The 27,214-nt window shown below is 37.7% G+C and overlaps 3 protein-coding genes across 3 annotated transcripts; all 3 read left to right on the top strand.

Annotated features, from left to right (window-relative positions):
• Positions 1-1,052: 1,052 nt before the first annotated feature.
• LOC126678059 (ethylene-responsive transcription factor 6-like) lies at positions 1,053-2,134 on the top strand. The gene has a single exon (XM_050372928.2). The coding sequence runs from the start codon at positions 1,156-1,158 to the stop codon at positions 1,990-1,992; it is 837 nt and encodes a 278-aa protein (XP_050228885.1). The 5' UTR covers positions 1,053-1,155; the 3' UTR covers positions 1,993-2,134.
• Positions 2,135-9,073: 6,939 nt separating this feature from the next.
• LOC126678602 (uncharacterized) lies at positions 9,074-11,887 on the top strand. Its single transcript, XM_050373494.2, has 6 exons — positions 9,074-9,398; positions 9,711-9,928; positions 10,037-10,240; positions 10,283-10,693; positions 10,838-11,384; positions 11,502-11,887. The coding sequence occupies exons 1-6, from the start codon at positions 9,074-9,076 to the stop codon at positions 11,885-11,887; spliced, it is 2,091 nt and encodes a 696-aa protein (XP_050229451.2).
• A 6,675-nt stretch (positions 11,888-18,562) lies between these two features.
• On the top strand, positions 18,563-19,536 carry LOC126678062 (ethylene-responsive transcription factor 5-like). Its single transcript, XM_050372932.2, has one exon. The coding sequence runs from the start codon at positions 18,668-18,670 to the stop codon at positions 19,418-19,420; it is 753 nt and encodes a 250-aa protein (XP_050228889.1). The 5' UTR covers positions 18,563-18,667; the 3' UTR covers positions 19,421-19,536.
• The last annotated feature ends 7,678 nt before the right edge of the window (positions 19,537-27,214 follow it).

Genomic DNA, 27,214 nt, shown 5'->3' with positions numbered 1-27,214 from the left:
TGTTTAAAATAATTTATCTAATACTATTTATTAATAGAGAATATAAAAATAAATTGATTTCACTACGACTCTTATATTAAGCTTATTTAATCAAATAACAGTTAGATTCCTATTTCTTTTTGTTTCCAACGCATTTGGTGTTCTATAATCTATACAAATAAAAGAAAGAGAGAAAGTTCAATACTAATTTAGGATTAGACTAAATCAAGATCTAAGCATAGTGTTATTAGACAAATAATCACTCAATAAGAAGCGTCACAACAAGAATTTATATTTATAATTCATAAATCCTTTCATTAATAAACAATTAATAAATTACTTATAGCTACGAACACCAAAGGTTTCTAGAATCAGAATATTTTTGATAACTATAAACCATTAAACAAAGGTGAACTCTTTCTTTAATTCAAAACTACTATCTAACTTCCGTAGAACCTCTCCTGATGCAAATGCAATGTACTTAAAGCTCATTCCTTAAAGTTAAATTGATCAATCTAATCATACAATTAATTTCCTAATCCAATGTTCCAGTTATTTTTTTAATAATTGCATAGAAGGGGTGCTTGTGAGAGCATTTGAATCCACGATCTAGCAATGTGCCGATCAGCCCGTATACCATTATTAATATTAGTACTAATTTTATTGTATATAATTATTATAATACTAAATAATAGAATAATTAATTCTAATATAAATTTAAAGACGGAATAATAAAACAAAAGGAATGTATAAAAGACAGAAAGAAATCGAAAGAAAAAAGAGACTATTATAATTTTTATCGGTAGTCTGAAGTCTGTCTGAACTTTGAAGATTAGAAGGGCAGCCCGGCACACAATGCGTCGCCCATGTGTGCATCAATGGTGCCAACTTTTAGAAGCAATGAGGAACATCATAACTAAATCCAAACAAATTTAAATAAAATTCTAAAAAATGACTACAGAAAATGACATTTTATTATAATAAACTTCCATTCATTTGCAGCCGCTTGTTCTTTTTTTTTTTTCATAAAAAATATAATAAAACCTCACTTGGTCAAATAATTCTACTTAGAAAAGTCTGATATCCAGACTTTGTATGTCTATAAATACATCGTCACCACTAATTTCCACTCTTATTTTCCACTATTAACAACCATTTCTTCAAATCTTTTCATCAATGGCTACGGAAGCTGAAGTAGCATCTGCTTTGAATCAGATTAAGCTTCATTTACTCGGCGATCTTCTTTCGCCTGTTGCTCCATCTTCCTCAAATTTGACGGTTTCTACCTCTCACTGCTACTCTAACGATTCCGTTATCTCAAACTTTAATTTCTTTGACAAAAATGTTAACGTTGACGATTTTGAATCTAAACCTCAGATTATTAACTTTATTTCTGATTCAGAACCTCAATTCGTTTCTCAATCGAGAAATGAATTCGAATCGAAGCCTCAAATTCAATCCACCGATTTTTTCATTTTTGAAACGAAAACTTCAGCTAATAGAAAACCGTCACTTCAGGTTTCTATACCTGGAAAAACCGAGTGGATTCAATTTTCTGAACCGGATCAGAAACCGGCTCGAATTGAGGAAATAATGCATTACAGAGGAGTCCGACGGAGGCCTTGGGGGAAATATGCAGCGGAGATTCGAGACCCGACCCGGAAAGGCACTCGGTTATGGCTGGGGACTTTTGACACGGCCATTGAAGCTGCTAAAGCTTATGATAGAGCTGCATTCAAGCTGCGCGGCTCTAAAGCTATTTTAAACTTTCCGTTGGAGGCTGTGAGGTGTATCGCACGCGCTGAGAAGGAAAGTGAACAGAAACGAGAAAGGGAGAGTGAGATTGAAGAGAGGGAAACGAAGAAGAATAAGGTTGTTAAGGCTGATGTGGAAACGGAGTTTGCTTTGACGCCGTCGAGTTGGATGGCGTTGAACGAGATATTTGAGGTTACACCTTTGTCTCCGTTATCTCCACATCCATCGTTAGGATATCCTCAGCTTATGGTTTTATGAGCTAGTTTTTGTTTGTTTCATTTAATTTTCTTTTTTCTCTACACATTTGAGTTCTTATATTTTGGAGCTTTTGTATATTGTAAAATTAGTTCTGGTAACTATAATTTTTAATGGATTCCATTAATAATACTCTCTTTTCCTCCGTTCTATGTATTTTTCATACAATGGGGCAAATTCAAAAATATTTTAAAATAAACTATTTTTAACAACCGGTTATACGAAAATTTGCAAAAATCCGTTTCCATTGAAAATTGAATGGAGTTTTCCCGTATTTCGACCGAAAAAAAGAATATATATTATTAAATTTAATTTATAATTTATATTAATTAATATAATGATAGTTTAAGAAAAAATCAAAAGAAAAACAATAAACTGGTAGCTCAAATAATATAAACGTTAAATAACATTTTGTTAAGTTGGTGGGCTCAATTTTTCCGAGAATTATCGTATTTATCATGCTATACATGTATTTAACCTAAATTTTCTCAAGGGAATAGAAATTTTAGATGTAAAAATTATTGAAAATATAGGACATCATGCAATTTTTATATTCTATTTTAATAGTATTGATTAACGTCTACCTTTAGATAAATGTTGGAACTTCAAAGCAAATTGTGACGTGTACCACAAATAGTTTAACACGTGCCATTTGAATTATTATTTTTAATTTAAACATTTGAAATAATTAGTTTGTCGAATAATTTGCTAAATTGATTGCTGTCTTCAATCTCCGTGACCTAATAGAGTTTACATTTCAGTCTTATTTTACCAGAAATAATATTTCTTTTATTATAATTTATAGGATAAAAATAAATTGTGATTTTAACAAGAAATGTAGATACTCTAGTTATTATCTAGCGATATAATAATCGCAACTAAAAGGACCGCCATCATTTTATTATTATATTGGAATATCATAAATTGATTTGAGTAAGCAAAATTAAAAGGTTTTCCATTGGCCATAAAACTTATCTTTCAACCATCATCTTCAACTCTAAATAAGTTATACAATCTTTAATCATTAGTCAATTTTTTTTTTCATTTTTATCCTTAGTTAGAGATCGAAAAAAGTTTGATGTTTCACGGGAGAGACTTTGACCTGTACATCATTTTTTATTACATTTATATATAATATAATTTAAAAATATTTATTCATATTTTGTTAAAATCTAAAACTCTATTAGATGAAATAAAAAAAACTGTACAAAAATCATCTGCAATGACTCTATTAGCAACAAATGGTTCAATCAATTACAATTGTTAAATAATAACTAAAATTTAATATAAAAAATTTGAAAAACTAGTCATAAAAATATTGACAGTCTTAAGCAACAACTCTTCCATATGACATTCGAAGTATGAGTGATTTTACAACAACCGGCTCCATCTTATGTTAAAACGTCGACCCACAACTAAAATAATATTTCCTGTAAAAATACAAACCATAAAAACTACAGTCGCCAAAATCTATTACACCGTTAAAATATATTCATCCAATAAAATGTTTAGTCAAATTAAATTTTCAAATGAATTGAAATTTTCTTCTTTGAATCCGATTTCTCATATCTTCTAAATGAATTATAATAATTTATCTAAATCACCAGTTAAGTCAATTCTATTAGTCTACAAAAGCCACATGTATATGTTGATTTTTTTGAGTGATAATGCATCTTATAGACATATATATCATTAATTAATTTATTAATGCTGGTGCTTCTTTATTTTCATGTCGTCGATTAGTTCAAACTTACTATAATAATTAATTTTAACCTTAAGAATTTTGATTAGAGATTGATATCGATCATAAAGGTAGAATTAGAATCATCTCGTAAAACTTCCTTTCACATTAAAGGTGGCATTCATATTATATATTTATTTTTTCTAGGGATCAAGTAAAAATTTAATACTACATAAAGTTTAATAATCTTAAAAATTCTATATTCTTGGGTTTTATAAATTCTATTAAAAAATTAAATTTCGTCAATTTTAGTTTAGTTTATAAACTAATATTATGTATTTCCATTTCATTAATTATCTAATTTAATATGTATATTTAATATTTAATAATAAATTCATTAATTTGTATATCTATTTTAAAAGTATTTAATTTTTTTGTATAGTTGTACATATTTTAAAATCAAGTGTTGATAATAAAAGGGCAGTATACTGTATACATAGAGAATATATTCACGAGCCTACAAAGTAATAACAATTATGAACTAGATATCACATTCAACCCAAAAATTTAAAATTCAAAATAATAAATTAATGATTTCTATTTTGTTAAATATTTTTCATTTAATTTATACTTTTTCAATGTGCAATTTTTTTATTATATTTGATATTCAATAATTTCTCCCTTAAGCACAAAATTCTTTCACATTAAACCATTCAACTTGCGGAACTCAGTTTAAGCCCGTGACTTTAAAATGGCTCAGAGTCTACCACTTTTCCAACTTGTATCCGCAACCATCTTTTTTTTATTCAGCCGAGCTAATCTCTCGTATCGATTGTTGATATCAAAAGGAGCGCAATGTATAAACGATTATAAATTATGAGACACATAATAGATTAATGGATCATTTTTCTTATTTACTCCTCATTCTGCTCATACGTTTACAATCTAAAATTTTCATTACATTTAATTTCCAACATCAATATTTTGATGCACCATGTCAAATGCTATTCATTCATTTGTTGACATTAAAATAAAATTATTAATTTTAACATTAATCTAAAAATTATAATGCTAAAAACTAGAAAATATAATTAAATCTTTTATATTTATTTTAAAATAAATTTATAGAAATATTATTTCATAGAATTTTACCCGGGCAAGAAATCCCTCCTATCTTAAATGTTCTGATTTAAAATAAAGTCTTACGGTAAGCAAACGGATGAGTCTTCCCTAATACTGACTTATTCTTGTCGGTAATGGAGGTCTTCTGCTATGACTTGTCAATGGCTAAAGAAATTTATTTAATAAGACAAAAATAATTAATATTTGTAGGGTTTAGCTAAAATGTTTGTAGTGTGTGATTTGTATACTATTCTTGGCATTTTGACAAATTATTGTTCTTGAGATGAATTCAAAATTTTGAAAAGCTCTCTCAAGATTGACTAGGCCATATTTTATGGTATGTTCTAAGTCCCGCCTAGAAGAGTTCGGTAAAAGGCTAAAAAACACCGTAATATAAACCTTTGTACAGCACCACCATTAAAAAAAAAACTTTATCTTTTGTTTTTGTAATATTTATAGTCCAACAATCTTATCTGATGTCGTTTTTGCGGAGAGTATACATAAACGACATTGCGCTATATGATAAAAAGTTTGTAAAAATTGAAATGTAAAACGTCATGTTTGGTAGAATATTCTAAAGTTGAAAAATATGGATATTTTATTACAATGATTCTTATTATGATAACGTAGCATATCTAGTAGGGGCGAAGCAACCTCGCCAGGAACGAACATCGCTAAGTCAAGCATTTCACCGACCTGGTAACAATGTCCGACCTTCTTGAAACCATAGAACGCATGACTTGGGGGGTCACCGGATCGATGGGAATTCAAACATCATCCGAGACAATCATGCCTGATAAGGTCGGACCAAGAATCTCACCCGAGCTCTGAAGTATGTTCAACTCAGACCTAAGCCGAGCTCCGAGCTCCTGAGCCCGAAGGATTGGACCATCTGGTTCGAGCTCTGAACTGCTCTCAGATACGGGAACTAGGATAACTTGACTTCCAAGTTATCCGGGCTCCGAGGTCTTGCCCAAGAGCGCTCACTCGTGTACCAGATTCTGGGACCACAGAAGATCTTCTGACAGGTACGTGAGGAATGTTCCCTCTGACACACCTAACAACCCGTGCCACCCGCAAGGATATTCTACCACGTCAGCATAACTGATTCTTGGGACCACTGGGCTCACAGCCTGCCAGCAAGGCAGGTTTGTCCTTAAACCCCAACTATAAATAGAGGGTTTAAGGACAAACCCTAGGTAATTTCTTTTTCTCTACTCTAAGCACTCTCTTTTCTCTTCTTTTTCTTCCTCTACCTGAAATCTTACTTGAGCGTCGGAGTGAACGTCCGGTGACCCCCACCGGAGTTCTTTCTGACCTCTGTCTGCTTGTGGTGTGCAGGTCACTACAGCTCGGATTAAGTTTGGTGATTCATCACTTGGCGCCGTCTGTGGGAAGCGTTTTGTATTCCCTTGTTCTACTTTGGTTCTCTTGACGTTGCTGATCAGATCTTGACAAGAAACAATGGCTGATGATCCTGTTTTGGACAGGGTAGATCCTCTGGGAACTACGGTTGCCGACGCTAACTTGGTTGGTGGAGTCTCTGCTAGTGGTCGGACCTCTGTGATCACTGGCTTAACTCCTCCGGCGAATGCTCAGGTGGGAGGATCCAGGGCTTCCGGCAGTGGAGCTGGATTTGTGCCTTTATATGGGTTGGAAAACTATCCAAGGGCGAACCCTTTTGCTTCAGATCCAAGTCACACCCACTTATCAACCCCAGGAACCACCGTGCCTCAGAGTTTCCTCCACAATACCTTGTCTCCCACTCAACTCAACTTCCCGGTAGACGCTACACTGGTGGCTACGGGAACGGGAACAACTTCTGGGCAGGATATACCTCCGGCGGTCTTACAAGCTCAAGAATATTTAGAATACATGGCTCGCCAGCTGCACCAGGCGCAGCAGATGCACTTTGCAGTCATGTCCCAGTATTACCCAAGTTACAATCCCTCGGCCACCCCTGTGGCCCCGCCGCCCCGAGCTTCTGAGTTTCAGGATGGTCGTCTTCCGAGAGAAGAAGGTCGGAGCGATCACCCACGACCCAGACCTAGGGGTCCCACAGAGCATCAAGCACCCAGAGGCGAAGATCATCGTGACACTAATCTGCCGAGAGACGAAGGTCGGCATGATCGCCCTTTTCCGAGAGACGAAGGTCGGAATGATCCTCCTCCTCCTCGAAGGGAGGGGGTGCAAGACGAGAATCTACCACCGGGAACACAGCGCGGTGACGCTGGTTTGGGGAGGGGAGACCCAGACCCGGAGGCAGATCCTCTGCGGACCGCGAGGGCAGGAGTTCCACCGGTCAGGAGAAACGGGGCCGAGAGTGTTCACAGCTCGGGGGCAGCATCTCAGCATCAGAAAACTTTGCATGACGAAGTTACTCGTCTAGTCCAGGCCGAGCTGGATAGGCATAAAGGGCACAAGGCAGAATCTCGACCTTTTACTACCTGTGGCATTGCTAGCCCTTTGTCAAAGGCTATATGGGATGACCCATTTCCAGATAAGTTTAAATATCCGCCCATTGACAGATATAACGGTAAATCCGACCCGATGACTCATTTAAGTTGTTTTCAGGTTGCCATGGGAGTTCAAAGTGTCTCGGACGCCACGGTGTGCAAAGTGTTCCCCTCGACGTTAAGCGATGCGGCGCAAAAGTGGTACCAGAACCTCAAGGAGGGCTCTATTACGAGTTTCAGGGAGCTTGCTATGGCTTTCAAAACTCACTTTGCCCCGAGCATCGAACGAAAGAAAAGATCCAGTGATTTGAAGAAGTGCTTTCAAAAACCGGGAGAAAGTTTAAAAGCTTACATTGCTCGGTTCAATGCCGAGGCAATCATGATAGAAGATTTGAACGATGATACCGCCATCGATGCTATGAAAGATAACACCAGCATGCAAGTCTTCCGAGACAGCCTGATCACCAACCCGGTTGACACTTACACCGAGTTGATGGACAGGGCTTGGAATTATATCAATCTTGACGAGGAAAGGCAGAGGAAGTCTTACGGGACGGCTAGCCCGGTTCCCAGTAAAACGCAGAATACTCAGGGATCTAACCGTAACCAAGATCGGTACCGACCTCTGAACGAGACTCCGGGGTACAGAGGTAACAAACCATTCAATGCTCAAACCAGTCCGCCAAGTACGGGGCCTGGTACTAAGCCAAGTTTCAGTATTGGAGGAGGAACGGAAGGATATGTAGATCGAGCAGGAGTACCGAGACAGTATGTACCACTCAATACTCCGAGGGAACAAATTCTATCCTGGATCAAGCACAACAACGAAGAGATTCGTTACCCGCCGAGGCTAGTGAAAGATGGAGACCGATCCAAGTTCTGTGATTTTCATGATGGTTATGGCCACGAAACAGAGGAGTGCGGACGTTTGCGAAGTGAAATAGACAAGTTGGTCTGCCAGGGGCGATTACAACATTTTGTTGTGGCCAAGGAGGGCCAAGACCGAGGAAATACGAGGGTCAACTCGGTCAGGTCGGAGCCCGGGGGGAGTAGGGAGGCACAATCCCCATCAAAGAAAACACAAGTCACAAGGGTAATTAACACAATCTCGGGAGGAACCTCAGAGTCCGAATATGGTCGCAAACGCAGAAAGAAAAAGCAAAAGATGGTCATGTCTGTGTCTACCGGGTCGCCATGGCCTAACATTGTTTTCGGGCCAGAGGATGCAAAAGGAGTAGATTTTCCTCATGAAGACGCTTTGATTGTATCGGCCATCATTGGATCAAAATGGGTAAAACGATTGCTGGTAGACGATGGAAGCTCGGTTAACTTGTTGACTCTATCAGTCTTTTTGACAATGGGAGGATCCAAGACTGACCTCAAGCCTGTGAACATTCCTCTCCTGGGGCTGGGGGGAGCTCCAGTCACCCCAGAGGGCATGGTCGAGCTGGATCTGGAGCTCGGCATCGAAATACCTCAGGAGGACGGAACAGAGGGAATCCTGGCGGAACCAACACGGAAGGTACGTTCACTGTTCATGATAGTTGACATGCCTCTTGCTTATAATGGTATTCTTGGTAGACCTATGTTGTATAGCACAGGTGCAGTGACTAGTATTCGTTACTTGATGATGAAAATCCCAGTGGAAAACGAGGTCATAACTATCAGGGGAAACCAAACCCTGTCCAGGCAATGTTACATGGCCACTATGGGCAGCACGGTGGAAACGATGAACATCGATACACCCGAGCTGCTCATCAGAGAGAAAAAAGCTCAGAAACCCCGAGAAAACTTAGAAACAATTGAACTTAAAGAGGGATCCGAGATGTATGTAAAGCTGGGGGTAGATTGGCCAGACGAGCACCGGGAAGCTATCATAGCTCGGATAAAACAGTACGTGGAGGAGTTTTCCAACAGGCCAGAGGATATTGGGGGGGTAGACCCTAATATCATCTCACACAAGTTAAACGTGGATGCAAAATGTAAGCCTGTCAAGCAAAAGAAAAGAACTTTCTCTCTAGAGAAACAGATTGCTATCCGAGATGAAGTGGAGAAGCTCTTGAAAGCCGGGTTCATCAGGAAAGTAGACTACCCTGAATGGCTGGCTAACGTAGTCTTGATCAAGAAGTCCAACGGTAGATGGAGGCTTTGTATAGATTTCACTGATCTAAACAATGCCTGCCCAAAGGACAGTTTTCCTCTGCCAAACATTGACCAACTGGTGGACGCGACGTGCGGATTTGCGGTCTACGCCTTCTTAGATGCTTCGCAGGGATATCACCAGATCCCGATGAGTAAAGATGACGAAGAAAAAACAGCTTTCACAACGGATCTGGGGACCTATTGCTACAAGAAGATGCCTTTTGGTTTAAAAAATGCTGGGGCAACCTATCAAAGACTCATGAATCATGTTTTTAAAGATCAACTGGGCAAGAATGTCGAGGTTTATGTGGATGACATAGTCGTGAAATCTAGAGGAATCGAGGAACATGCAACGGATCTAGCAGAAACTTTTGAAAAGCTGAAAGGTTTTAACCTTAAGCTGAACCCGGAAAAGTGCGTTTTCGCAGTACGCTCGGGGAAATTTCTAGGGCATCTCATCTCGGAGAAAGGCATTGAGGCCAACCCGGAGAAAATCGAGGCAGTAATGAGCATGAAAGCACCCAGCTCGGTGAAGGAGGTACAAAAGTTGAACGGGAGAGTAACGGCATTGGGCAGATTCATGAGTTGCTCGGCCAAACGATGTTTGCCATTTTTCAAAATCCTGAAGAATACAAAGAATTTCAAGTGGACAGAGGAGTGTAACGCAGCTTTTGAAGAGCTGAAGGTTTACCTCAGCACACCCCCGGTGTTGGGTAGACCTGAGCCTGGGGAAATCTTATACTTGTATCTCTCGGTGAATGACGAGACAGCAGCGGCAGTCCTGGTGAAGGAGGATAAGGGTCTGCAAACCCCGGTTTATTATCTCAGCAGGGTCTTGAAAGGCCCGGAGGTCAGATACCCAAAAATTGAGAAATTTGCTTTGGCATTGAAGGTGGCGGCGGAAAAACTAAGGAGATATTTCGAGGCTCACATCATTGTAGTACGTACGAACCAACCTCTGAGAAAGGCGCTGCAGAGGCCAGAGATGTCGGGACGGCTAGTCAGCTGGTCGGTCCAGCTGGGAGGATATGACATCCGGTACGAACCAAGACCGGCTCTGAAAGCACAAGTACTGGCAGATTTCATAGCTGAGACCACTGCAAGCGACCAACCTGAAGAACCTGACGAACAACTCCTACGGTGGGTATTAGAAGTCGACGGAGCATCAAATCTAGAAGGATCCGGGGCAGGCGTAGTCTTGAAAGGCCCCCACGGAGTCACACTCCGGAGCTCGGTAAAATTTGATTTCCCGGCATCCAACAATGCCGCGGAATATGAGGCTCTGTTGATCGGACTGAGAATGGTAAACGTGGTCAAAGCCGAACACGTAACGATAAGGAGTGATTCTCAGTTAGTCGTTTGTCAAACTCTGGGTACTTTTGAAGCTCGGGATTCGGAAATGAGGAGATACGTAGACAGAGTCAAGTTCTTCTTAAACAAGATTCAGGAGCTCGGAGGAAAATGGGTAATAGAGCAAGTTCCTCGTTTGGAAAATCAAGAGGCCGATGTTTTGGCCAAAGCAGCAACAGTGAACGAAAAGATACCAGGAGTCCATTTCTCTGTTCAAGAGCATTCCAGTATTGACAACTATGAAACCATTTTTCTAACTCAGCCTTTGGAAAACTGGATGCAAGGTATAGCCCACTACCTGATGGATGGAACTCTGCCAGAAAACAGAGATAAAGCCTACAAAATCTTGCGACAAGCTCCGTACTATGCGTTCCTCGACGGAGTCTTGTACAGAAAGTCATTCACCCACCCGTGGTCGAGATGCTTGACAGCGGAGGAAGGAGAGTATGTGTTGAGAGAGATACATGAGGGTATTTGCGGAGCACACATAGCTCCTCGCATGTTGGCCAAGAAAGCAGTGTTGCAGGGCTACTACTGGCCCCTGATGGTTAAGCAAGCAGAGGAGATAGTAAAGAAGTGTGAGAACTGCCAGAGACACCAGAATATCCGACATGCTCCTACTACAGAGCAGTGTCCTATTACAAGTCCTTGGCCATTTGCAACGTGGGGAATTGACATCCTGGGGCCTTTCACGCCAACCACGGGGCAGAAAAAGTTCTTGATAGTGGCAGTAGATCACTTTACTAAGTGGCTCGAGGTAGAGGCAGTGAGCACCATCACGGAAGCTCGGATTCGAGATTTCTTCTGGAGACAAATTGTGTGTCGTTTCGGTATACCCAGAGCGTTGGTAACTGATAACGGAAAGCAGTTCAACTGCCGAGCCTTCAAGGAATTTTGCAACGACTTGCACATTGACCTGCGCTTCACGTCAGTAGTTCACCCGCAGAGCAATGGGATGACCGAGGTGACCAACCGAACGATCCTAAAAGGGCTCAAGGCCAGGCTAGGGGAGTTCGATAGACAGTGGCTGGAAGAGCTACCGAAGGTCGTTTGGGCTTACAGAACCACGCCAAGGGCAGGCACAGGAGACACCCCGTTTTCTCTAACATATGGGTGCGACCGGTGGAAATCGGGATGCCAACTCTAAGGGTCCAGTTCTTCGATGAGGCAAAGAACGAGGAAGAACAGAAATTATGCTTAGACCTGCTGGAAGAGCGAAGAGAACAGGCAGCGCTAAGAATCGAAGCATACAAGCAAAGAATGGCTAAGTATCATAACAAGAGAGTTAAACCCTTGAGTTTCCAAGTCGGCGATCTGGTCCTACGACGGGCAGACATTGCTAAGGGAAATGCTGGAGTGGGAAAGCTCGAACCTAACTGGGAAGGCCCCTATCGAGTCACGGAGGTCGGACGAGCAGGAGCTTATAAAATAGCACACATGTCGGGCAGGGTGCTCCCGAGAACTTGGAACTCCCAGGTTCTTCGGAAATACTATCAATAGTTACTTGTTTTCATTTTCGAGGTACCTAGGGGTTTTTTCACTTATGTTTGAGTTAGGCTTTTGTAAAACTCAAACATAAGTTTTTCCCCTCAATGAATAAAAAAGATTAAAAAGAATTCATGTCTTTCTCAAAACCCGAGCACTTTACTCGGTAAAAAATCCACGGGCTATGTGCCACCAGCGGGCTATGTGCCATCTACGGGCTATGTGCCATCTACGGGCTATGTGCCACCAGCGGGCTATGTGCCATCTACGGGCTATGTGCCACCAGCGGGCTATGTGCCATCCACGGGCTATGTGCCATCCACGGGCTATGTGCCATCTACGGGCTATGTGCCACCAGCGGGCTATGTGCCACCAGCGGGCTATGTGCCATCCACGGGCTATGTGCCATCTACGGGCTATGTGCCACCAGCGGGCTATGTGCCATCCACGGGCTATGTGCCATACACGGGCTATGTGCCACCAGCGGGCTATGTGCCATCTACGGGCTTTGTGCCACCAACGGGCTGTATGTCGCCTGCGGGCTATGACAATCCCGGGTCATCCGGAGATAACAAGTTATCCACGCCGAGCAACTTGATCAAGCTCGACCTATGAAAAACTAAGAACCTACCCTAGCATTTTTTATCCCAAGTCTAAGTCAAGAGCCCACGTATAAAAACAACATAGAAACTAGAAAATTTATACTACTAGAAGGAGCTCGGAAACTAAGCTAAGTTAGCCATGAAAAACTTCATTCAGAAAGATAACAGGCAAACCGGCAGGTAAAAAAACAAGATATATATACTAAGGCCAAAGTGACCAAACTTTGCAAAAATATTCAAAGCATAACAAAGGAGCTCGGAGCTCAACATTACAAAAACAATGGAAAAATTCATTCATGAAAAACAAGTATACGAAAGGAAATGTTCAAACCAGCAAAAAGAGCTCAAAGCTCAAACATCCCAAAAATTTACAAAGACAAGGAAAACTGTTCAAAACTATAAAACAAAAACTAAACGATGTTCAAAAATTACAAAAACAAAGCAAAATACAACTATGGTTATTTTAAACTGGGCCCTGATCTTGGTCGTCAGCCAGGTATTCATCGATGTCTGCTTGCACATCGTAATCTTCGGGCAGCTCTTTGGCCCGGCGATGTAATTCCACGGCATCCAACTTGAAACTGGATACATCGGTATCAGCCCCGAACCGACTTCTTACATACTCCCCGACCTGGATCTCCCCGACATACAACATTCGTCGGAAGTCCTCGTACATATCCTCCTCCCGAGTAGCCGCTTGGGCAACCTTAGCCTCAGCATCCCTCGCCCGATTGTTGGCCTCCTCCAGTTTTTTCTTCTGGTCGTCCACAGTGTCCCGGAGACCTTTGCTCGCTAGCTCGTTCCGGCGGGTTATGTCGGCAAGCTGCTTGGAAAAGTCCTCCTTTTCAGCCACCTTCTCGGCCTCCAGACGACCAACATCCTTTCGCAGGGACTCCAAAACCCCCAAGTCCTCTGCCCGCCGGTCCTCGGATTCCTTCAAACGGTTTTCCAAGTTGGCCACCAAGGAAGCTCCTTCGGAGGCTCTTCTCTCTGCTTCGGCAGCTCGCTTCTCAACATCCCGGAGTTTAGCCCTCTCCGACAACAGTAGATCCTTGGCCAGAAGGAGGTCCACCTCGCTTTTGTTGACGTTCTGGTCCGCCAGATAGGACATCTGAGCCGCCTGTCGTCAAAACAAAGCATGATTAAAAACAAACAAAATAAACAAACACTTAGAGAAAGTTAATCAAAACAAAGAATACCTGAAGGCAAAGAGAGGAGACCGCAGCCAGAAGATTCTCGGGCTTATATGTCTTGTAATGCGCGAGGTCTATGGGCAACGTGGTCACCCGGGCAACATCCCCTGCAATGGCCATCTCGGTCAGAGATGGGCGAGCCCCGTCATTATGTCGGCTCACCCACTCGGCAAAACTTGTCCGAGTTATTGTCTGGGGACCGGGGGCGGTGGTAATAGTATCAGAGGAGATCTCCGGCAGATCCGGGATCTCACGTCTCAACCTTGGGGCACTCGGGCCACCTTCCCCAGGAGCTCTTCTCTCAGGGACCTCCTCAGCTTGCCGAGGCCCCACCACGGTCTCAGCTGAACCTAGGTCCACAAAGGGGATATCCCCAACGGGTTCCGCAGTGGGGGGAACCTCAATCCCTCCGGGCAGCTGCACCCGGAGCGGGACGACATGAATACCAGCTCCAGGGGCCTCCCGGTCCCCTGCAGTTCGCGGAGCAGAAGTCGCATCCGCAGCAGTCTGGGTAATGGGAGGGGGCGCCGGAGTGGCACCTCGGCTCGCCGGCCTCTTTCGCTTTTTCCCAGCCAACCTTGATGGGTCCAAAGTATTCACTGTGACAAAACAAAAACACCAGCTAGTCAGACACCAGCACAGGCAAGAAAACAGCAAGACAACGACACGCAAGCGTAAAAATAATAAAAAAAATGCACATGTAACAAGCCAAAAATAAACTGGTACCAGCAGGCCCCGAGCTTTTCCAAAATTCAAAAGCAACCTTCGGGCACAGCTCGTCGGCTTGAGCCTTCTCCCCAGTGGGATCAGCATCACGTAGCTTCACCATGTCGACCACCTCTAATGGGGCCGGAGTATGGAACCACTTGTCCGGTTTGTAGCATTTCAAAACCCAGGTAGTCACCATCCCTTGGAAGGCAGTAGGATGGGTGACCTGGAAAAAATCCTCCTTAAAGTCTCGCAGGGAGTCAGTGATCCCGGATATCAGCCCTCCCGGCACCTCTTTCCTCTCACCTCGGAAGCGGATATAGGCAAAATGATTCCTATCTTTCAAGGACAGCAGGTATAAGCAGCAGAAGAGCCGCATCGTGGCGTTCACCCCGGTCTGTTGACACAACTTCAGAAAACAGGAGTAATGACGAACTCCGTTGGGGTGGATCTGCGAAAGAGGCACCTCGAAATAGTTGCTCAATCGCTTGTAGTCTTCAGAAATCGGGAATCGTATACCCGATTGAAGATGCTCCAGGGTGAGCATAATGGCATTCTCGGGGGGAACGTCGTTTAGCCGATGTCCTTCCGGGACCAACGAAAGCCCATACTCCTCCGGGATGTCAAACGCTGCACGAACAGCAGCTAGAAAGCCCGGGGTACACCGCGATGCTTTCAAATCTCGATCCTCAGGTTTCTCCCCAGCATCAGCAACAACTTTCTTCCCTTTCTTTTTCTTGGCGGGAGCTGGAGCCGATGTCCCTACTCCCTCCACCTCGGAAAAATTTGCTCGGGCAGAACGGACGACATGGAATTCCGTAGATACCTCGTCGGTCCCCATGTCGTCATCATCGTAACCCCTTCCCTCTTCGCGTTCTGACAATTCACCCGACATACCTAGGCCAAGCAGAAACAATCTCGGATGAGACGAGTTTCCAAAAAAAAAAAAAAAAAAAAAAAAAAAAAAAAAAAAACAACAAATCATGAATCAACAGAAGCCTCCTAAGGGGTGAAATCATCAGAACGCCAAGAACACCACAATGAATTCCCAGATTTCGGGACATTCATTTCCAGATTTCAGGTACATAAAATCAAAATCACAACGAAAACACAGAATCTAGATCATCTAAAACTCAAAAATACAGCGAAATCATGAAACAGAAACAAACATGGAATCAAACCAGAAGAACACAGAATCTACAAAGCACATTATATCAAAAACCCTACGAACAGAGCATCTAACAAGCCAAGGTAAAAAGTTTATACACAAATGCCAATCTCAGAGAATAAACACATAGCAAAATAAAAATCACACAACAGGAGCAAAAGAACTAACACTAAATCCAGGAAAAGCAAAGAATACTTACTTGAGAAAAACGCAGCAAGATTCTGGAGAAGAACAAAAATAACTGGAAACGTCAAACGCGATCGACGACGAAGCTTTGAAATCTCAAGAACAGAGAAGCAAGGAACCCTTCACACAGCAAGCAGCAATGGAAACTCAAGGCAAGAGAAGAACAAACGGTTTATCTTCGAAGAACAGAGAGCGTTTGTTTTCAGAGGAGAATAAAAATCCAAAAGCTCAGAGAGAATGCAAAAAGTTCCTAAGTTTTTGAAAAACGAAATTTATACCTGAAAAGAGAGGGAAATTGAAAGGACACGCCTTTAATTTTTCTCTCTCTTCCCATTTAAAACGTCTCCTAGGAAACTGCACTAGCAATAACCGCTAGACACGTGGACGAAACGTGCACAGAAGCACAACCGCCATCTAGGAGACCCATCTCTAACAGCTGTCATGCTCACCAGCTCGAAAGGACAGGTCTTTTCACATCCCACCAGCTACTCCTTCTGACAAACGGCCCGGTGTCAGCATTGACCAATACCAGGGCAATCAAATCACCAGTCACGTAACTGGGACCTCGAAGGACACTACCATCTCGGACATAAATATCCGATAAACCAGGGGGGACTAGTGATAACGTAGCATATCTAGTAGGGGCGAAGCAACCTCGCCAGGAACGAACATCGCTAAGTCAAGCATTTCACCGACCTGGTAACAATGTCCGACCTTCTTGAAACCATAGAACGCATGACTTGGGGGGTCACCGGATCGATGGGAATTCAAACATCATCCGAGACAATCATGCCTGATAAGGTCGGACCAAGAATCTCACCCGAGCTCTTAAGTATGTTCAACTCAGACTTAAGCCGAGCTCCGAGCTCCTGAGCCCGAAGGATTGGACCATCTGGTTCGAGCTCTGAACTGCTCTCAGATACGGGAACCAGGATAACTTGACTTCCAAGTTATCCGGGCTCCGAGGTCTTGCCCAAGAGCGCTCACTCGTGTACCAGATTCTGGGACCACAGAAGATCTTCTGACAGGTACGTGAGGAATGTTCCCTCTGACACACCTAACAACCCGTGCCACCCGCAAGGATATTCTACCACGTCAGCATAACTGATTCTTGGGACCACTGGGCTCACAGCCTGCCAGCAAGGCAGGTTTGTCCTTAAACCCCAACTATAAATAGAGGGTTTAAGGACAAACCCTAGGTAATTTCTTTTTCTCTACTCTAAGCACTCTCTTTTCTCTTCTTTTTCTTCCTCTACCTGAAATCTTACTTGAGCGTCGGAGTGAACGTCCGGTGACCCCCACCGGAGTTCTTTCTGACCTCTGTCTGCTTGTGGTGTGCAGGTCACTACAGCTCGGATTAAGTTTGGTGATTCATCAATAGTCCAACAATCTTATCTGATGTCGTTTTTGCGGAGAGTATACATAAACGACATTGCGCTATATGATAAAAAGTTTGTAAAAATTGAAATGTAAAACGTCATGTTTGGTAGAATATTCTAAAGTTGAAAAATATGGATATTTTATTACAATGATTCTTATTATATTAATTGATCAATAGTAATAATATTGTCAAATGGTCGCTTTATTGACTCCTTATACTATTTTGACTTTTTTTCAATTAAATTTATTTTGTTTTTCTTTTTAAATGTGAACCACCTTGATTTTTTAATACGTTCAACTTTAATCCTTCAAAATATGAAAGTAAAACCTACTATAATCTAGATGCGAAGAATGGAACATATATATGATGAGTAACATGAGTTCATAGTATTATTATTGTTTATAAGAACATTTTTGTTAAGAAGACTTATGGTGAGTAAGCTATACAATATGAAGCAATTGTTTTTTATGCTCATGAAATAATATTGACATAACCACTTCTACACTTTGTTCAGGAAAAAATAATAGGCAGGAAAGAATTATTTAGAATAAAATTTTTTAATAAAGAGTCAACACGCTCCCTAAACTTGTGACACGGGGTCATCTAACTCAATTTATACTTTTTTAAGTAACTAACCCCAAAACTCTTTATTTTTGGATCAAATAACCCATAATTTATATTTTTATTTCAAAAAATAGATTTAGAATAATTATATCGCAACAATTAGGGAAGTATCTAATTACTTTTTTGCATCCTTCACCTCCGATTTGTATTTTACGCGTTTTAAAAATACAATAATGGGATTATTTGACCCAAAAATGAAGAGTTTTGGGGTTAATTGCTCAAAAAATTATAAATTGAATTAGATGATCCCGTGTCACAAGTTTAGAGGGCGCGTTGACTCTTCATTCAAAACATAATTATGGAAGTCTCCGGCTGAAGGTGTAAGGCCTGGCCTGGGCAGAGCATTGAGGCCCATGCTCAGTCCTAAAGTAGCGAGTTGCATGAAAGGAAAGAGAGAAGAAGTGGTGGAGAAAGGTCCTTCCTTCCTTGTTTGTTTGTTTGTTTGGGTCAAAAGAAGTGATTAAAATTTGGAAAAAGTCTGTTTTCCTCCTACATATAAACACTCTCCTCTCACTCTCTCAATCTCACCGCACATTTCAAACTCAAATATCTCAACCTTTTCTTTATCATTTTCCACACTATGGCTGTCGACGAAGCTCAATTTGCATCAGCTCTTCATTTTATCAAACAACATTTACTCACCTCGCCTACTCCAGATTTCCACATTGACCACATTTTCGAATTCAAATCCACAGATCTCATCACTCCAGAATCTCAATCACACTGGACTCCACTTTTCGAACCGGAATTAAATCCGCTTATCATTACTCAATCTCATAATTACAACTTATTTGATTTCGAGCCCAAGACGAATCCGAATCGAAAACCGTCACTTCAAATCTCACTCCCGAAAAAAACCGAATGGATCCCGTTCACTGAACCGGATGTGAAACCGGTGCAGGTTGAAGACAAAAGGCATTACAGAGGAGTACGACGAAGGCCTTGGGGAAAATATGCAGCGGAGATTCGTGACCCGACCCGGAAAGGTACACGTGTGTGGCTTGGAACATTCGACTCGGATATTGAAGCGGCTAAAGCTTATGATAGAGCTGCATTTAACCTGCGCGGCTCTAAAGCTATTTTAAACTTTCCGTTAGAAGCTGGGAAGTTAAGTACACGCGCTAATGAGGGAAGTGAACGTAAACGGATAAGGAAAAGTGAGATTGAGGAGAGAGAAGCGAAGAAGAAGGTTGTTAAAAGGGAGGGGGTTGAAACGGAAATGGAAACGGAGTTTGCATTGACGCCGTCGAGCTGGACGACGTTGAATATGATATTTAATGTTCCGTTATCACCACATCCATCGTTAGGATATTCCCAGCTTATGGTTATATGAATTTTTGGCCGTTGGATTTTATAAATATTCAAAATTTGTACAATCAATTACTTTATTTTTATGTACAGCCACGGAAAAATTATTAGTTAGACTCAGTCTACCACGTTATCTGTGAACCAAGCCTATCACATAATGACATGTCATTAAAATAATGGCAATTTTGTAATATTACTATTTAAAAGTGTAAAAAAGTAATAAACAAATTTACAAAATTGCCATCATTTTAGTGACGTGTCATTATATGATAGGCTTAGTCCACAGATGACGTGGTAGACTGAGCCTACCTAAAAATCTCTCGCAGCCACGTCAATTTGAAGATGCATGCTACAATTAACAAAAGCTAAAATATACTAATATTCTTCACAAACCATAATTACAATTATAATTATGCATTCTTATAGAGTTTGAGCCATTAATCCTTAAATAATTTGTTGTATCAATCGGCTTAATACTAGACTACAAGCTTATATTTTTTTTTTGTTAACATTATTCAACTCAAGCATCATGTCAATTGTTTGATCCAATTTTAACATTTTTCTAAAACTAATACCACTAGTTTGATCTATTAATTTTCTTTTTAATAACTACTACTGTTAAGACTCGACTTTCGATCTTGACTCTGATATTTATTGTTGGATCCGACATTTATCACTAAATCAATAAGCTGTAATTCTTTTTCATAAAATAAAAATAACAATATTCAATCCAAACATTATGGTTTGAATGAGACTTGTCAATTTAAACCTCTGAAGTTTTTGGAGTTTTCAGAAACGGTTCATATTTATAGCAGGAAAACGAGCTCTCAAGTGAACTAGCTCAAACCTGTTCGTTTGTGCCTAACGCCTGTTGGACACTTCTTTCACTCTCTTGACAGAAGTTTTATCTTTTAATTTAGAAGTGAAACAAATAGTCTCCATATATATCACATCAAACCCAAATACTAAATTCATAATAAGAACAAAAAATTTACATAATCATTAGCAAACTAAACCCAATGTTAATTACTAATTTGTTGTTAAATGGGGAAATTAGTACACAAACTAATACTAGTTCGGATGTTTGGAGGAAAAAAGAAATAATATTAGCTATGCGAAACAAGTATAACTATACTTACTATTAAATTTATGAATATTTTATCACTTATTAGTTAAAATTGAATATCTATAAAATAAATTGTAAATTTTAACATGTTTTATATTTTTAATATAAAATTTTAATTTTAATAATTTCAAATGTTGTGATTAAACTGATGGTTATTATAACCCGAAATTGTTCAGCATGTGGACTTGCAGACGGTCCACATTTCGAAGTTTGACAGTAATTTCAGTCTTCGGCTAGGAGGAGTGAAAAAATCAAATATAAAATATTAATTTTGTTTGGTTTCAGACATTAAATAATTTTATGATAAAAAAATTATTGCTATATAAAGACTGGAATAGTAACATATTAATATTATTAAAGTAATACGTAAGAATTTTTTTATTAAATTTCTTAATATTTAATTAGTTTTAGTCTATATATCTCTTATGACCGGGGGTAGATAAGAAATCTCCGTATACATATTAATATATGTTCCAGTCGATTAGATTAGTTGGACAAATCATTTGATATCGTGCAGCCTTATGTAATCATATAAACGAGATATTCACACACGACCACATCACATGACCTAATACAAAGATTACTATATAAATCGAGAAATCATGTCGATATAGCAAGACAAACTTTATTATATGTATAGTTAAATAAACTCAGTCGTCAATCAATGGATTTGGACAATTATTTGTCCACTTTTGTAATTTCCAAGTTTCCCTTGCCTTTTGGTCAATGTATATTTATTTATTTTATAAATTAATTCTAAAATAACAATTATCAAAAAAACAAAATTCTAAAATAGCATATTCAAAAGTCAGGGTAAGTCTTTCATATGAACGCTGTAATTTTTTAATATATTTTTGACATTTTAAGTGCCCTAGATCTTAGAAATTTGAAAAACATTATAATACAGTTTTTTAGTAAATAGATTGAGTTTAACTAATTAATCTTATATCCCGTTAAGAACATGTTTTAAAGATAGATTTTAGATGGCTTAGACTATAAGATTAAATATTAATTTTTTGACTTACTGATTTTGATTGAAATTCAAATTTATTATCTAATTTTATTTTATTTTTTTATAGGCAAAATAAAATAAAATGTTCCTCTGTCAAATTTGGAGAAGAAAAAAAATCATATAAAGTAATAAATCAAACAAAAACAGAAAATAACACTAAAATTGTAAATATATGAAATGGCCAAAATTGCCCATGCGGCGATGGATACGTTGAGATTACGGATTAGAGAGTGGAGGAGATAGAAGAAGGAAAAGGGGGAGAGATGGGACAAACAAATTTTATAAATCACGAATACAAAAAAAGCGATCGTTTTGTGTGAATTTCACTCCGTTCCATATAAAAATAAAAAATTATGTGAAATCTTAGCACATTCTTTATTTTTGTTGGAAATCATCTTAGTACATTTATAATTTACTAGTTTCGCATTACGTGCTATGCACGTGGCTCGTAACGTAACTCCTCAATAAACATATTAGTAAATTTATTATAATTATATTATTTTTTTATTTATAATTAATATTTTCGATTATTAAATTTTTTTGATACTTAATTTATTCTTCTTTTAGTTTTATAATAACCAAAAGAATAATTAAATAATTAACTAAATTTTATTAATAATATCTTTAAAAATAATAAGATAGAAATTTAAATAATAATATATTGACCAAATACAATATTTTAATTTTATATTTCAATCAAACTAAAAGATAGGTATTCCTACTAATTTGGAGACAATTTAGTTATTGTTTACATACTAAAAATTAAATTGGAGATAATTTAGCTACATATTCTAATTAGGATTTTAATTACAATAGTGATTAATTAAATAACTAATTAGTTAATGACTATAAAACCTTTATTTAGTAGTAAACTGAAAAGGATTATTCCGTAAATTTGCCTGTCCCCCCATCCGTGCTTTTATATATAGTATAGATATAGAATACTACCTTTATATTTTACTTTTAACATGTATAAATATATATATATAATTTCAGTTTTTTTTGGTAAGTTAAAGAGAAAATTAGCTCAGTTTCTTGGTTGGGACAACTTAATTAGATTTATACGGTGAGTAAGTTCTCTTTCTTTTGATATTTACATTGCCATTTTTTTTTGAATTAACAATTTATGTTCTACACAAATACACTTTTTAAAACCAATGAGCTCTAGCTCAAATGGTATAAGCGCTAGGCAGCAAACTGCTAGGTCGTGGGTTCGATTCCTCCCACAAGCGCTCCCCCCTCTCCAGTTATCAAAAAAAAAAAATACACTTTTTAAATTAAAGAAATACAATACCGTTATTTTGGTAACACCCACAATCTTTATGCACTTTCCTTTTACTCATATATTTTTCCTAGATTCTTTCCTTCAATCTGTGACTCATATTATTAGAAAAATATTTCCCATTTTGTTAATTAGGTTGAATATCTTCTGAAAATGGCGAAAACAAGGGCTGCCAAAAAACCCACCTCCAACCGAAAAATCTCTTCATCTCTCTCAGCCCGCCTCCGACGCAAGCCCTCCGCCATCGCGGCCGCCATCGAGTTCGTCTTTTGCTGCAGCCGTCAGCCACTATTTGTCTCAAGCCCGCCGCTGCCAAGCTGCCGCCGTACGTCCAAAAATCGCAGATATGAAGCCATGGAGGAGACGACAGAAACGTCAAGAAATCCGTTGATGTCAAGGTAATTGTTCTAAAAATTCATTATATGTTATTGCTTTTAGAGTTCAGAATTCCGCATCGTCTTTAATTAAAATTCCTTTGATCTTATAATAAACAACAACCTTCAACGTTGTCATTCTTGCCTTTTTAAAAAATAATTACTGTCAGTATCCATGTTAGTTAGCCATTAGGTAACTATTAGTACACTATTAGTTAACTTATAACAGAAACTTTAATTCTGCAAGCATTTCTAAAGTTTTTGAATCGTCTTTATTATTTTTTATATTGCAGTTTTTTTTCTGTCAAACTGATGAAAAAAACGATGAACGTAGGCGGTTTGAGTTGTACGAAGAAAGTAGTCGTTGGAGTGGGACGAAGATATGCGAACGATGAACGAAGGCGGTTTGAGTTGAACGAAGAAAGCAGTCGTTGGAGTGAGACGAAGATAGGCGAATGATAAACGAAAGCGAACGATGAACGAAGGCGCGGTGGCTGGTAGCTGTTGTCCTTTTTATTGTAATTGAGATATTAGCAATGATGTAAAAATAATGTTAATTAATAGTTAACTAACTTTGTATGAGTGTTTATATAAAACATGAATATATATTGAATTTTTTTTTTAATTACAGTTAACTAATATGTGACTCATAGTTAACTATCAGTTATTTTTATACGTATGATTATTTTTAAAATAATTAAAATTTGATGTTCAGTTGTTTTTTTGTTATATTTGAATAATTTTGAAAATATTTAGGGGGTAAATATATGTTTCCTAACTGTTAACTATTAGTTAACTATACTTGTGTTGGTTATCTAAAACATGTACTTATCATAATATTAACTATCTTTTTTTATTAGTTAAAGTTAACTAATAAGTGATTACTGATTAACTGACAATTAACTAATTTAGTGTACTGTTAATTTTAGGAATATATTATTGTTAGATTTATCTAAAAATGATTTTATGATGTTAATAGTTTTTTTATTAAATTTAATATATTAATAGTTAACTACATGTAAACTGACAGTATATCAGTTTTTTTTAATAAATAAATGAATTTAAATTGTGTATTCATATTTGTTCATTGTTTATGATGAGTTGATGAATTTTTTATTTTGCTGGATTTTTTTTATTTCTCAAATATTTATTGTTTTCATTTTTTTAATCATTTTATTTTTTTGGTTTCCTTTTTTCCGTTTATGGCATATAATTTAAATTATCAGTTACTATAATTAAGAATTATTAAAGATTCTTGAATATTAATTGCTATATATTTATGCTTTGAGATTTTGTAGGAGATTTTATTTCTTTTAACCACTTATGTTCTTTTTTATAGTTGACAGTAATCCTCAAATATCATAAAATTATTTGTGCAATTTGGAAACTTAAAAAATATGTCATCAATTTTTTTTTGTCAACAGTAAAAATCTAATTAAATATAGTCATGTAGGGTACTTATTTGAAGAAGCCTAAGTTAAACCACCACCCATTAAGGCCCATATTGTCCATCCGAAACTCTTTTGCGCCCAATATGCTCTACTTGAGTAATAGGCCCATTTCGAAATAATCAAGATCCATACAATGCAATTGGATATAAAAAGAAGAAATTACACCCTCTACTACAAAACTATAAAATAATTACAAACATACCATACTTAATTTGTATTTACATTTTAAATTTTCAATTCCCCTATAATACCAACTCATCTTTTTTATTTACACAAATATTATATTAAAATAGAAAAATTGTTCCTCATCGTGCTTTTATGGTGTGAATCCAAAAGTTATTTTTCACGAAAATAAAATAGTAATCTTCTATTGAATTTGCCGCTGCCGCCCATCAACTGCAAATTCCTGCCGCTCGTTCAATGGGATGATGGATTGGTGCCTAAATATAGTACTGTGATGCGTGAATTCATGTTTATTTCCAGTTTTATATAAATATATTATATAGTACTGTGATGAGTGTGATAAGAATTAGCAATATTAACAAGTGTTATATTTCCAAGATAAGAATAAGGGACATAAAATAAAAATATAATTATAAAAATATAATATAATATAATATATTTATAGTAAATATGAAAATGAAGAAATGACAAATAAAATGAGAGAAGAAGTATATATTTATTGTTGGAATAGTCTTAGTACATTTTTAGTTTGTATAAAATTCTGTAATTTTATTATACTTTTAACGTTTATGAATATCTATAAGATTTTACACACATACAAACACACACACCGAGAAGTTTGGGTTTTCAATTGTTTGGATCAATCAATGGTGAAAATAAAAATAAATTAAAACTAGTGTCTTATAATTATTCACATTCACATCATGTTTTTATTTAAATTTAATTTGGTAATAATTCAAATTAATAGGTTGGTTCGGTTTTTACTCGGTTCTATACCCGGATAGTTGTATTTCGTTTATAGCATAAAGTAGCTAATATATACTTCAACCATTTTTTTATAGAGAAGCAACAAGGGGTGTGTAGAAACCAACCCAAAACAAAAACAGAAATAAACCGAAATTCTTATATTGTTCAGTTGTATGGTTAAAACGATTTGATTTGATTTTTATCAATATAGAAATTTAACATTCAGCTTTCAATTTGGTTTTAGCTTTTTGAAAACCGAGTAAGAAATTTAAAAATTTATTATTTATACCTTTTTAGTCTTTATTCTTTTTTTATATCTAATATAGGTTGATGAATTTCTTATAACAGATGAGATGTACTGATAACATATATATAAAAATTATTAGTCAATTTTTTTTAATTTGGTACAATAAGAAAAGGAATAAAAAAGATCGAACAACAGAGAACAACAGACATGGATGCATCTAACTCGGTTGGCATAACCTGGGCTAAGTAACTTTCTTTTGCGACGGCTCTTCCACTTGGCACCGTCAGATCATTAATTAAGACCGACTTTCGTCCCTGGTCTATGGGTGGAACTTGCAAATAAATACACATAATTAAAAAGATGGTTTCTGGCCGAATCGGATCGAAACTTTTCAGGGTTTTCGGATGCCATATGAACCTAATTTGATTCAGTTCAGTTTTGAACTTTTACCAATTTTTCGTTTTTTGGTTGGGTCGCCGAAAAACAACCGAACCGGCCGATTGCACAATCCTATAACTTTATGGTAACTAAATTTATACAAGCCAATCGTAAAATACTTATATATTTTTATCATAGGCTAACTTCGATAAATAAAATATAAAAATATATTATGGATATCAGAACATAAGCGCTAGACAACAAATTATTAGGAATAATATTTATTAAGATTATCGGTTAGATTTGCAACAAGACTCATAAATTTAACTTCTTGGCATAAATTGGCAGTTTGCATTTTGTTGTTGATTGAGATATATAATCTGTACTATTTATTTTGTCATTATAAATATCTACAACCAATTAATTTCATGGATCTACAATATAATATGATCTCTCCAATGATTTTTCTTCCTCCTTTTGTTTCCTTTCAAACTGTACTTGCACTGGTTGGATGCATCGAAAATTAAGTTCATTAGTAATGAGTTAAACAATTAATATTCTCATCTCTGTTTCATAATCATTTTATTCCAATTAATGAATCCAACAAGACAACAATTCTCACTGTTTTTTCTAAATTTTGAACACAGTCCAGAAATTAGAGAACTTGATTAATTTCTCTCTTGAATCTATTAATTTTAATCAATTAGTTTAAGTTTTGATTGATCAATTAATTCAACATTTTGGTCAAGTAACCTTATATATATATTTTCAAAATGAACCAAAAAAATTAAATTTAGTATTAATTTTCATTGCGTATAAATGTTAAAGTATAGAGAGGAACAAAAAAGAAAGGACCAAATTGAAAAAGAATTGAACAGCTGCATCTGAATTATACATTGGAAATACCATTTATATTCTTACACTTTGTTGCTTGTTGTTTGGACTGGCAAGTTCTAGGAGGCGGAAATACATAAGCTATCTTGTATCCACACTATTCCTTTTCATTTCTACTTCCATTT

Source organism: Mercurialis annua, linkage group LG4 (genome assembly GCF_937616625.2).
Source record: "Mercurialis annua linkage group LG4, ddMerAnnu1.2, whole genome shotgun sequence".
NCBI lineage: Eukaryota > Viridiplantae > Streptophyta > Magnoliopsida > Malpighiales > Euphorbiaceae > Mercurialis > Mercurialis annua.
This window is presented reverse-complemented; position numbering and strand designations above follow the sequence as displayed.